General features: G+C 37.0%; 2 protein-coding genes across 2 annotated transcripts in view; both read left to right on the top strand.

Annotated features, from left to right (window-relative positions):
• LOC137401118 (cytochrome c oxidase assembly protein COX16 homolog, mitochondrial-like) overlaps positions 1-12289 on the top strand; it is a 386239-nt gene that overhangs the window by 341189 nt on the left and 32761 nt on the right. The gene's annotated exons all lie outside the window — the stretch shown is intronic.
• LOC137400875 (piggyBac transposable element-derived protein 4-like) lies at positions 10637-11936 on the top strand. Its single transcript, XM_068087219.1, has 2 exons — positions 10637-10918; positions 11235-11936. Exons 1-2 carry the CDS (start codon positions 10637-10639, stop codon positions 11934-11936), a joined length of 984 nt encoding a protein of 327 aa, XP_067943320.1.

Genomic DNA, 12289 nt, shown 5'->3' with positions numbered 1-12289 from the left:
CAGATAGATAACATTGTTATAGACTTGGGTAATCCTATTAATGTTGTAAAACCAGTCGATCAGTAAGCAAGATTATGTTTTCAGTAGACATTAGTGGCCTCAAAGTTCAGTAAATGATTGGTTGTGTGCCCATCAAACATTTGCCGAGTAATTACATAGCATTATTTTAGTATATTTCTAACACACAGTTTCTTTGTTTAATCATATCACAAGAGTTTTTATCGAATTTTGCAATATTTCCAAAGTATTTACCATAATATTTGTAGTAAGTAACTTGGTTGTATTGACAGCATGAGATTCTTCTCCATGATCATTAGGGCATAATATTAGTGTCCAATTTTTTATATTGTTCGCAAACTTAAATCTATAATTAAATAATAAATATTGACTACAAGTTATGAACGATTTATTCCTTGTGCTGTCAAAACTAATTAGATGCACAGTCAAAAGGACTATTGCCACTGCACATTAATCATGTCGCCAAGAAAGTCATTGAATGTCGCAAAAGTCAATAAGTTTTTTATGATGCATAGAAGTTTTTCTTCAAGATTGAAGAAAGCAATGGAACGCAATGCAGCGTGCAAAGATTGTGGTGCTTTAGTGAAAAGAAAAACGATACAGTCAACCTCATAAAACACCTTCAGAAAACACTTTAAGCTTCACGGGTATTACGTGACCCTAAAAGAACATCAGCTACGTGACCCAAAAAAGGCATCAGCTCACCTAGCTGCTAATAGTATTACTAAATCTAGTGCTCCTAGTACTAGTGATGGCACCTAGAAAAAGTGGCCCCTAAACCACTCTTACTTTTTTCTCACCACCCTTGCATTATTTTCACCACTCACATCTAAAAATCCAAAATATATTACCACTGCAACGGTTGAGTGGCTGGCAAGAGATGGTGCGCCTGTGTATACAGCAAGCAAGGAGGGTTTCAAAAAATTTACAGCAGTGGTAGAAAAATGGTACACCCTTCCTCACAAAAATATATAACATACAAACACTACATAGCCAAACTCTACAACGTGTGAAAGATGAAGTGAATCATGATGCGGTTGCAAACAAAGCTCTATATAGACTGACAACTGATTGTTGGACATTTGCTGCAGGTTCACTTGATTCCTACATTGGGATAACACTTCACTACATTGCTGACTAAAAACTAGAAGCTAAGACATTAAGGTGAATGTGCTTACTAAACAGGCTTACATACCATAAATTAACATACACTATTCAACGTTGTTTGAAAAAATGAGATTTCCCACATTAGCACCTTTCAGGCATAACCACAGATAATGGTTCCAGCATTGTGAAAGCTTATACAACCATGTCATGTTTCTGAATGCTCAGTTTCGGCCATCCCCTTAATCTAGTGGTCTAATGGATGATTATATAGGAAGGGCTGTCAATAACCTGAGAAAATATGTCGCATTTTTGTAGCCTTTTAGCAGATGATGTGTTGGCAATCAGCTTTGATAGCACAAAACATCTTGTGTAGTGGGCGTGAACATAAACATGGAAGTATTGTTCTATTCTAAAGTAGTCTACTAGCATCTCACAAATCTCATTTATAATGAGAGCATTTCTTTGGTTGGTAATTGAAGTTGGTTCTAATCGTTAAGACGCGTGCAAACTAGAGCGAACGTGATTCGAAAGTGAAACGATGTGACAATGCATGCAGCCGCAAGATTGTGGCGTTTTCAGAGCGTTCAGACATGTTTGATTTTGAGTGTGACCTCTTGCATGCTATTGGCTGTTCCAAGGTCGATGAGCGAGAAAACTGCAATCGTGGCCATACCAAACACTAGCGTATTAATAATAATAAATTGATTACCTAATTAATAATAGTAGGGTGATCAGATATGGAAGAGCAACTTAAATAGTAAGAGAGAGGCCATGCTTCTATAATCAAAGACACCAAAATTATAAAAGAGAAGATATCAAAAGGAATAACTGGCGAGAAATCGCAAGAATTAAAGCTAGCTGATAAGTAAATAAATAATAATAATAATTGACACATTTTTATTTAAATTAATATAAATAACATTATTATATTACTATCACTATATCACTAATAACATCACTTTATTAATCAAAACTGTGTACTGTTTAAAAAAAAGAATAATATAATATAAATACATGTACAATAACAATTCTATTGCAAATTCAGTACACAGTTGCAGTACTGCTATTACATTATGATATCCTACTTGCCGACTGCTTCTTTTTCCTGCATTGATTGAATACTCTACTGCCACTGCTATTACTGGTCATCACATATACCATGTGTACTCTAGAGCAGCGTTTTTCAACCTTTTTTGAGCCAAAGCACATTTTTACATTTGACAAAATTTGCAACACACCACTAACCAAAAATGTTATAAAATGGCACTCTGAACATGAGATTTAATCACAATATTGTTTCTCAATTTATTTATACTCAGTCAGTGTGACACCTGTGCCTGTTTAGATGAGCACAATACCAATATCCTAGCGTCACCCTTTATTTGAAGGCCACCTATATTTGAGTGACACTGACATTCATCACGCTAATTATAATCAAAGGTACTTAACTACGCATACTGTGCTAAATGACCAGTCTGATTCCGATGGACTTTGAGTTTGTGGGTCAGTATTAAATGCATTGACCATGCATCAAACACATGAATGGACGTACCTAGACCATGGTGCCTGGAGGTTGAGCCACCTACATCGAGGGCCGGGCATTTAATTAAAACGCTCCTACATATAAGTTGTGTGTAAAGGGGTGGTCCCACGAGGGCCGAAACGAACTAAACGACGCCAAACGACATCGGTGGCAGCTGAAAATTGTTCGGCAGAAGACATTTCTGGCTGAAACGAACCATTTCGGTCCTGCTCGAGATTTTGTGGTCAAATCCCTGATCTTATTGGCTTGTTAAAATTCTAGCGAGCACGCTTCAAATTTTTCCTTACATGTGTGAGCAAAATTTAAAATAAAATGGACGATCTTTTTACTTCGTTAATCAAACAACACGAAGCAATTTACAACAAGGCTCACCCGAACTATATAAAAAAAGATGGGGTAGTTGACAATATTTGGTCTCTCATTTCGATTAAAATGAGAGCACAAAACTATTTGGAATTTGTTGGTAAATAAGTAAAATAATTAAATAGCGTCATTCTTTGTCATGTAATATGCTGTAAAAGTATTGTTCCGGGCGTTACTCTAACACAATGTTGCTTGTGATTGTGTTGCATAAATGTAAGATGTTGCAGTTAAGTGTTGCATAAATGTAAGTGAATGAGTGTGGTTTTCTTTCGTATAGAATATAAGTAGATATGTAGAAGTAATGTGTCATACTGATGAAGAAGCGTTGACTGATTTATTTATGTAAAACCATGGTACTATGATAAAGGCTGTTTTTGTTTGTTATGTACTCTGCATAGAAAAACATTCATGTTAACAAAAAATATAATTTTTTTGATGGGAAGGGTTGGTAAAATCTTTGTATCGAGTCATTTGTTTTGAGCAGCTGAACGATCTTCTGATAAATCTACTGCATAATTATAATTAATAAGTGTTCTTCAAAGTTTTTTGTTCCTATCAATCAGTTATAACTCTATATTTTAGATGCAGACTATGCTGCTAAGTATTGGGGGGCTGTAGGATAAGTACCAGAAGGCAAAGAAAAGGCAATGGGTCAAAGAGAAGAGTGGTTCTGGAAAATCAACTGAGCCAACATGGTATCTGTGGCCCCAGATGGCATGGTCAGATGACTACATGAAAAAATTTGAGTAAGAATATTTCATGCATATTTATTTGGGGTTGTATTGTATAACAAATATAAGTGTTATTTTCTACCTAAATCTTGCCTTGCGTCTTATGAAATGTCTTGTTCTTGTGCAATAACAGAAGAAAAACTAATGGCAATCTATTGTTACTAGCAAATTAACAGACTAGAAATCGTTTTGTCATGTTTGTAATGTCTTCCTGAATTTTATAGAACAGTCTCAAATACCTCGACCACTAATATCTCTGTTGTTGAGCTTGACATGCAGATCGAGACACCAACACCGTCGACATCCACTGATGATCGAGAGACTAATCTCGAGAGAACCACTCTTTCCACCTCAACTATGCCACCAGTGCCACCATCTTCCCAAAGAAAAAGAAAACGATCTAATGATGACCCAATCGCTTCCTCTCTGCTGTACAACATAAAATTTTTCAATTCTTACTTAGACAGCAAGGTGAGTGTGTGAATGTTGGAAGATTATTGACTCATGAAACTAGAGTAGCAGCTGCTTCGTTTATATGAAAAAGCACCACAATTACACTTGGACATTACCTGTTACAATCGCAATACTAATTGAAGTTTTATTGTCACATAGACTTTCGGTACTAGCAATCCAATGTTTGAGTTTGTGTTGTTGTTACCTGATATCCTCAAATGAATGTGTTGACCAAGACTTGAATGGCAGCATATTTCATCATCTGTAGCCCGTGTAGCACTATGTTTTAGTGCAATGGAATATACTCACCATATCAAAATAGGTTTTTTGTTAGTTTTATTTTGTTTATACTGTACACTGCACACCACAATCCCGGCCAATGGAAATTTACTAAGTTCAATATGTTCATTAAGATTTATATTATGCTCAAGTTGTATTTTGACAATCTGCCTCATTTTATTTTAAACTCGAGAAACAGATTCTATGTTCAACTCAAGACAAAAACGAAGTTGTTAGGCTTTCAGTAGATAATGTATTGTATGTATAATAATAGATTGCCTAGTAGCAATTATTGTCTAATAATTAGATAATAGATTGCCTAGTAGCATCAGCCACATCAGTTTATTCTCATAAGAAGTCGATCCTGCCACTCTCGAACACCTTGATTAGAAAACCATTCAACATATTTCTGTCTGGTGTTAGTACCAGCTACTGTCCAGTTATGACCAGCAAGAGGGTCTACACCAACGAGCTGATTGTCATCTCACCATAATCCCTGAACTATCTCACCATTCTGTAGCCTGGTGTCCCCATAACCAGCTGGTACATACTCATCGTCTTTCAAACCCATTAAGTAGTTGTGAAGAATACATATAGCATGCACCATGCATGTAACCTTCTCGGGTGGTGCATAAAAAAGGGTCAAAAAGTAGAACACAATGGCGTTCCAATAAAAGTTTTACAGCAAATTACCCTCCCAGCCTTTACACCAAGGACACCGGACAATGACATAATATGGACAGAAAATGATTAATATATGTTTTGTAGAAATTTAAATTTTAAAAAAGTGACATTGGATAATTTCTCATAGCACACCTGGCAATCTCTCACGGCACACTAGTGTGCCGTGTGAGATCCTCAGACCGAAACAAACCATTTCCGTCCTGCTCGAAATTTTGTGGTCAAATCCCTGATTTTATTGGCTTTTTAAAATTCTAGCGAGCACGGTTTAAATCTTTTCTTACATGTGTGAGCAAAACTTAAAATAAAATGGATGATCTTTTTACTTCGTTAATCAAACAACACGAAGCAATTTACAACAAGGGTTACCCAGACTATATCAAAAAAGATAGCATAGTTTACAATATTTGGTCTCTCATTTCGATTAAAGTGAGAGCAAAAAACTATTTGGAATTCGTTGGTAAATAAGTAAAATAATTAAATAACGTCATCCATTGTCATATGATATGTTGTAAAAGTATTGTGGCGGGCGTTACTCTAACACAATGTTGCTTGTGATTGTGTTGCATAAATGTAAGTGAATGAGTGTGGTTTTCTTTCATATAGAATATAAGTAGATATGTAAAAGTAATGTGTCATACTCATCCTGATGAAGAAGCCTTGACTGATTTAATTATGTAAAACCATGGTACTATGATAAAAACTGTTTTTGTTTCTTATGTACTCAGCATAGAAAAACATTCATATGTTAACAAAAAATATAATTTTGTTGATGGGAGGTTGGTAAAATCTTTGTATCGAGTCATTTGTTCTGAGCAGCTGAACGATCTTCTGATAAATTATAACTATAATTATTAATTATAACTACTGCGTAATTATAATTAATAATTGTTCTTCAAAGTTTTTTTGTTCCTATCAATCAGTTATATCTCTATATTTTAGATGCAGACTATGCTGCTAAGTATTGGGGGGCTGTGGGATAAGTACCAGAAGGCAAAGAAAAGGCAACGGGTCAAAGAGAAGTGTGGTTCCGGAAAATCAACTGAGCCAACGTGGTATTTGTGGTCCCAGATGGAATGGTTAGTGACTACATGAAAAAATTGGAGTAAGAATATTTCATGCATATTTATTATTGGGTTGTAATGTATAACAAGTATAAGTCTTATTTTCTACCCAAACCTTGCCCTGCGTCTTATGAAATGTCTTGTTCTTGTGCAATAACAGAAGAAAAACTAATGGCAATCTATTGTTACTAGCAAATTAACAGACTAGAAATCATTTTGTCATGTTTGTAATGTCTTCCTGAATTTTATAGAACAGCCTCAAATACCTCGACTACTAATATCTCTGTTGTTGAGCTCGACACGCAGATCGAGACACCAACACCGTCTACATCCACTGATGATCGAGAGACTAGTCTCGAGAGAACCACTCTTTCCACCTCAACTATGCCACCAGTGCCATCATCTTCCCAAAGAAAAAGAAAACGATCTAATGATGACCCAATCGCTTCCTCTTTGCTGGACAACATAAAATCTTTCAATTCTTACTTAGATAGCAGGGTGAGTGTGTGAATGTTGGAAAATTATTGACTCATGAAACAAGAGTAGCAGCAGCTTCGTTTATATAAAAAAACACCACAATTACACTTGGACATTACCTGTTACAATCGCAATACTAATTGAAGTTTTATTGTCACATAGACTTTCGGCATTAGCAATCCAATGTTTGAGTTTGTGTTGTTGTTACCTGTTTCATTAAGTCTGTCATCTCCACCTCCTTTTAGAGAACTTGTCAGACTGCTATTGATGATAGTCTGGAAAGATTCGGCACCATGGTGAAGGAGCAGTACAGGCTACTGGATGCTCCTAGTCGTAGAACTTTCCATATAAAAATCCAAAAAGCCTACCTCAAAGTAATGGAGTCAGCTTCCCCCCTATCTCAGTTTATATCATCAAATGAATGTGTTGACCAAGACTTGGATGGCAGCACATTTCATCATCTGTAGCCTGTGTAGCACTAAGTTTTAGTGCAATGGAATATACTCACCATATCTAGTTATGTTTTTTGTTACTTTTATTTTGTCTACACTGTACACTGCACACCACGTTCCCGACCAATGGAACTTTACTAAATTCAATATGTTCATTAAGATTTATATTATGCTCAACTTTTATTCTGAAAATCTGCCTCATTTTGTTTTAAACTCGAGAAACAAAATCTATGTTCAACTCAAGACAAAAACGAAGTTGTTAGGCTTTCAGTAGATAATGTATTGTATGTATAACAATAGATTGCCTAGTAGCAATTATTGTCTAATAATTAGATAATAGATTGCCTAGTAGCATCAGCCACATCAGTTTATTCTCATAAGAAATCGAACCTGCCACTTCCGAACACCTTGAATAGAAAACCATTCAACATATTTTTGCCTGGTGTTAGTACCAGCTACTGCCCAGTTACGACTAGCAAGAGGGTCTACACCGACGAGCTGTTTGTCATCTCACCATAATCCCTGAACTATCTCACCATTCTGTAGCCCGGTGTCCCCATAACCAGCTGGTACATACTCATCGTCTTTCAAACCCATTAAGTAGTTGTGAAGAATACATATAGCATGCAGCATGCATGTAACCTTCTCGGGTGGTGCATAAAAAGGGTCAAAAAGTAAAACACAATGGCATTCAAATAAAAGTTTTACAGTAAATTACCCTCCCAGCCTTTACACCAAGGACACCGGACAATGACATAATATGGACAGAAAATGATTAATATATGTTTTGTAGAAATTTAGATTTTAAAAAAGTGACATTGGATAATTTTTTACGGCACATCTGGCAATCTCTCACGGCACACTAGTGTGCCGCGACAGTGGTTAAAAATCACTGCAGCTCTAGAGCCTATTGTTTTTCATATTTACACTAACTGTGTTGCTTAGATGGAGATGATGCAAAAAAGAGATTTAAAAATCTAAGAGATACCTACATGTATGTTAGAAAGTGTAACAAGCAGAAGCAACCATCGGGAGCTGCAGGGTGGTGGAACTATTTAACATGATTGGAACCATACTTGGCAAGGCCGGATTATTAGTTTACCTAATATCGATGAAAATTTGTTGCCTTATTGACAAGATATAGCTCTAAAGCGATGCCAATAAATAAAATAACTATAAATTTAATGCTGCTATATTTGAGATGAGAGCTGTGTTACTGTACATCAGAGAGCGTATGTACAAAGACAATTCATGCAGAAAAAACCTCCTATATGTATGGAGTTGTCCTCTTCTTGCCCATTTTTCAAAAGGTGCACGCTCCCTGTGCACATGTGTGTGCTTTCTATGCAATGAATCATGCTATATAATTTCAGATCAGAAAGCTCATTAGAAGCTGTGGACACTGTTAATCCGGGCCCCCTGCAATGCTGCAAGTCTGTGACACAGAAGGCATGGGGTATGTAGAGCCTCCACCTACTCCCTCAACATCAATCAGCTTCATCAGTGATGCTAGTTCATGTGTCAGTACACTACCACCAAAGAAAACAGTAAAGAAAGAGCAAGTCGAAGAAAAGTTTGAGACTGAAGTTTTTGCTAGGTAAGTAAGCCTATTATGCAGTAGGACACATGTGTACTTGCAGCATATTTATAAAATATTACCCTGTATAATTATAGCGTGCAGCATGTACATGCAGCTCTGTGGAATTACAGGTGGGACCAGTTACAAACTCAAAGTCACAGAAGTGGACGATGACTGCAGTCGTTTTGGAAAGGAGGTAGCTGTAGTATGGAGGGAGAATGAGCTCATCTCAGTTGGGTACCTTATTCTATGAGGTCATGGCTACAATCAATAGTCGGCCTCTGGGAAGAGTAACAGAGAACAAAATGCCTCTTTCTCCTAATATGCTGCTGACCATGAAATCGGAGATTACTCTTCCACCTCCTGAAAATTTCACTGACACAAATACAAACTCTCGAAAAAGGTGGTGTGTTGTGCAATCATTAGCAAATATGTTTTAGAGGCGCTGGAAAGGCGGGTACCTGCAGAGCTTACAACAAAGACAAATGTGGGTCAGAAAAACACCAGAAATATCGGTGGGAGACATAGTTCATGTATTACAAGATGAAAGCCATCATAATTGCTGGTCACTGAGAAAAGTTGAAGAGTGTGTAAGGTCACATGATGGTGAGGTCAGGTCACTCCAGCTCAGGGTTGGGTCACGGCAGTATCCTGCCCAGGCAGCGCGGTGCGTTGACAGGCCAGTGAGCAGGGTTGTTGTACTTATGAGAACATCTAGCAAGTAAAGTAAAATTGCGCTCTGCTTATTTTAGGTGGAAGTGTAAGATTCTTAGTATCATGATATCATATCTTAGATTCATGGTATCATTGGCAGCATATTTAGAAGTAGTAATAACCATAGGAATAGCCCTATAAATAGCAACTACACATCAAATCCAAACAACGTAAATACATGTCTAAACACAGCATTGAGATAATTCATGATATCACCAGTTACCTTGTGTGTAAATCAACAATTAATTGCATATCACACCCGGATAGCCACAATTTTGTCAGCAACACACCTTTTTTTGTGACCTTTTGCCTTTATATAGCAATTTCATTGCCTTTATGAAACACTTATGATTCACAATGTTTTTCTGATATTTTCCTTTTGGATCCACAAAACAGCACCCTTCTTCATTCTTACTCTGCGGTTCATCAAGAAAACAAGCAAACTCTGCGATGAGAGAAATTTAAACTAGTTACTTTAACACGTATCATTGTAAAGAAGATTCTTGGAAAATTATACGGACTTCATCTCTTTGCCTTTACTGTGTATCCTGTCTGGAACCAACAAGGTATTTTCAATCTTGATGCTTGTTTTAAACATTTCTTATAATTGGATTCATTGAATTGATGGCTGTTATGTTTAACCCTTTTGCAGGTGATATGACATCAATGTCATTTTGCGATAGTGATTCTAGTGGGTAGTGCAACATTAATATCGCTATCATACGCACTATGTATTGAGACTAACTATTGGTCTCTGTTCATTTTCCTAATCAATTAAATACTTTCTAAAGTAAAACAACACATGTGAGGACTTGAATAACTACATTTTAGACATGTATCTTTTTATTTCAACTTGTTTTGGGCGATTGTTATCAAACGCCCTTTAAATGTTTTTTTTCTCAGTAAGATACTAAGCCTTTTTCCCCGAATTGATTTTTATGCTTTTATGTGAACAAAAGAACTTGCTATTGGTCTGTGTTCGTTTTTCTATCCAATTAAATACTTTCTAAAGTAAAAGAAGATATGTGTGAACTTGAAAAACCACATTTTAGACATGTATATTTGTATTTCAACTTATTTTGGGCGATCGTTGTCGATGCCCTTTCTATGTGCCTTTTTTACTTAGTAAGATCCAAACATTGATTTTTGTGAACACAAAAAAACATTTTGTAATCATGGCTTCATCTTCCCAACGACCTGCTAGATCAACTCGAAGGGCCCAGTTTGTTTTGGCAGATTCTATAGCTGATGACTCAGACAATGACTCAAATTTTTCTGATGTCAATCTAATGGACTTTGATATAAGTGATGAGTCTAGTGATGACGATGCTTCTGTTGTTGGGCCAAGGGATGGTGGAGGAGATGCAATCAGTAATGATGGGGTTTGGACTGTAATTAGAAACCCTAGCAATGACAAATGCCTCAATGTCAATGATTCTACCAGTCCTATTGGGCCAGTATTTGCTCCACCATAGGCAACTGCAGTGGATTACTTTGAGAGATTTTTTGCTCCAACTGAGCAGGGGTGTTTCTTTGTGGGAACATCTAGTCATTGAAACTAACAAGTATAAAGAGAACTATACAAGAAAAAAAAAGGTTCTCAAGCATCACTCCAAGGTACACAAGTGGAAAGATGTAACAGTAGAACAAATGAAAGCATTCATGGGCACTATCTTAAACATGGGTATAAATGGAAAAAAGACTATTAAACCCTAATGGGACAGCACCAACTGGAGTCAGAATGCCTCATCATTCAAAGAAACATTTACACAGGATACTTTCAAACTGATCTTGCGTTTCTTTCATGTCAGTGACAGTGACCAAGAGCCAGAGAAAGGAACACCGGAATATGATCAGCTCTACAAGTTTAGAGCAGTACTAGAGCATTTAAACAAAGCTTGGCAAAAAGAGTTTACTCTGGGGCACATTCCCTCAATTGACGAATCTATAGTGGGTTTTAAGGGAAGACATCCTTTGGTGAATTACATTCGCATCAAGAAACACCATCAATGGGGGCCGAAGGAGTATAACTTATGTGACTCTGCAACCGGCTACTGTTCACAGACTATGTATCATACCAAGGGAATGACAAAAGGTGTCTCTGGTCAGCCATTTTCTGTATGTGAAGCACTCATGGAGCCTCATATGAACAATAACCACCATCCCATAGTAGATAACTACTACACAAGTGTAGACTTTTGTGAGAAATTTTTGACCAAAGGCACATACATCACAAGAACTGTAAGAGCAGGCCGTGTAAAACTTCCCAACAAGATGAAAGTGAAAATGAACAACAAAAGAGAGATATTGGCTAGTAGAAAAGGCAACCTTCTTGCAGTCAGTTGGGTGGACAGAAAGCAGGCAAGATTGTTGTCCACTTGCTCAACAGCAAACATGGTAGAGAAAAAGGTATACAATGCAACCAGAGAAGTTCCACAGGTAGTATTAGACTACAATTCTGGAATGGGGGCGTAGATCAATCTGATCAGATGACAGATCAATATTCTGGGGAGTTGCGCACAGTAAAGCTGTGGAAGAAAGTAGTCCTACACCTCATTGACAGAACTGCTACCAATGCTTATATCTGCTACAAGGCTAATCCCAACATTGTTGGAAAGAAGATGGACCATCATTACTTTCTTATTCAGTTAGTGGAAGGGTTGAATAAAGATTACCGTGAGCCTAGAAAACGTGTAGGGCAACCTAGCTGCTCTCCAGCTGCAAGGAAAACTGCCAGGCATTTCCTTGAAGTCATTCCAGATGGTAAAAAAAAGAAGTGTACTGTATGTGCTAAACCAAAAGGTCAAAGCTACAAAGGTTCTAGAATT

Source organism: Watersipora subatra, chromosome 7, assembly GCF_963576615.1.
Source record: "Watersipora subatra chromosome 7, tzWatSuba1.1, whole genome shotgun sequence".
Classification (NCBI taxonomy): domain Eukaryota; kingdom Metazoa; phylum Bryozoa; class Gymnolaemata; order Cheilostomatida; family Watersiporidae; genus Watersipora; species Watersipora subatra.
Note: the sequence above shows the minus strand (reverse complement) of the source record. Positions and strands in the feature narration are given on the sequence as shown.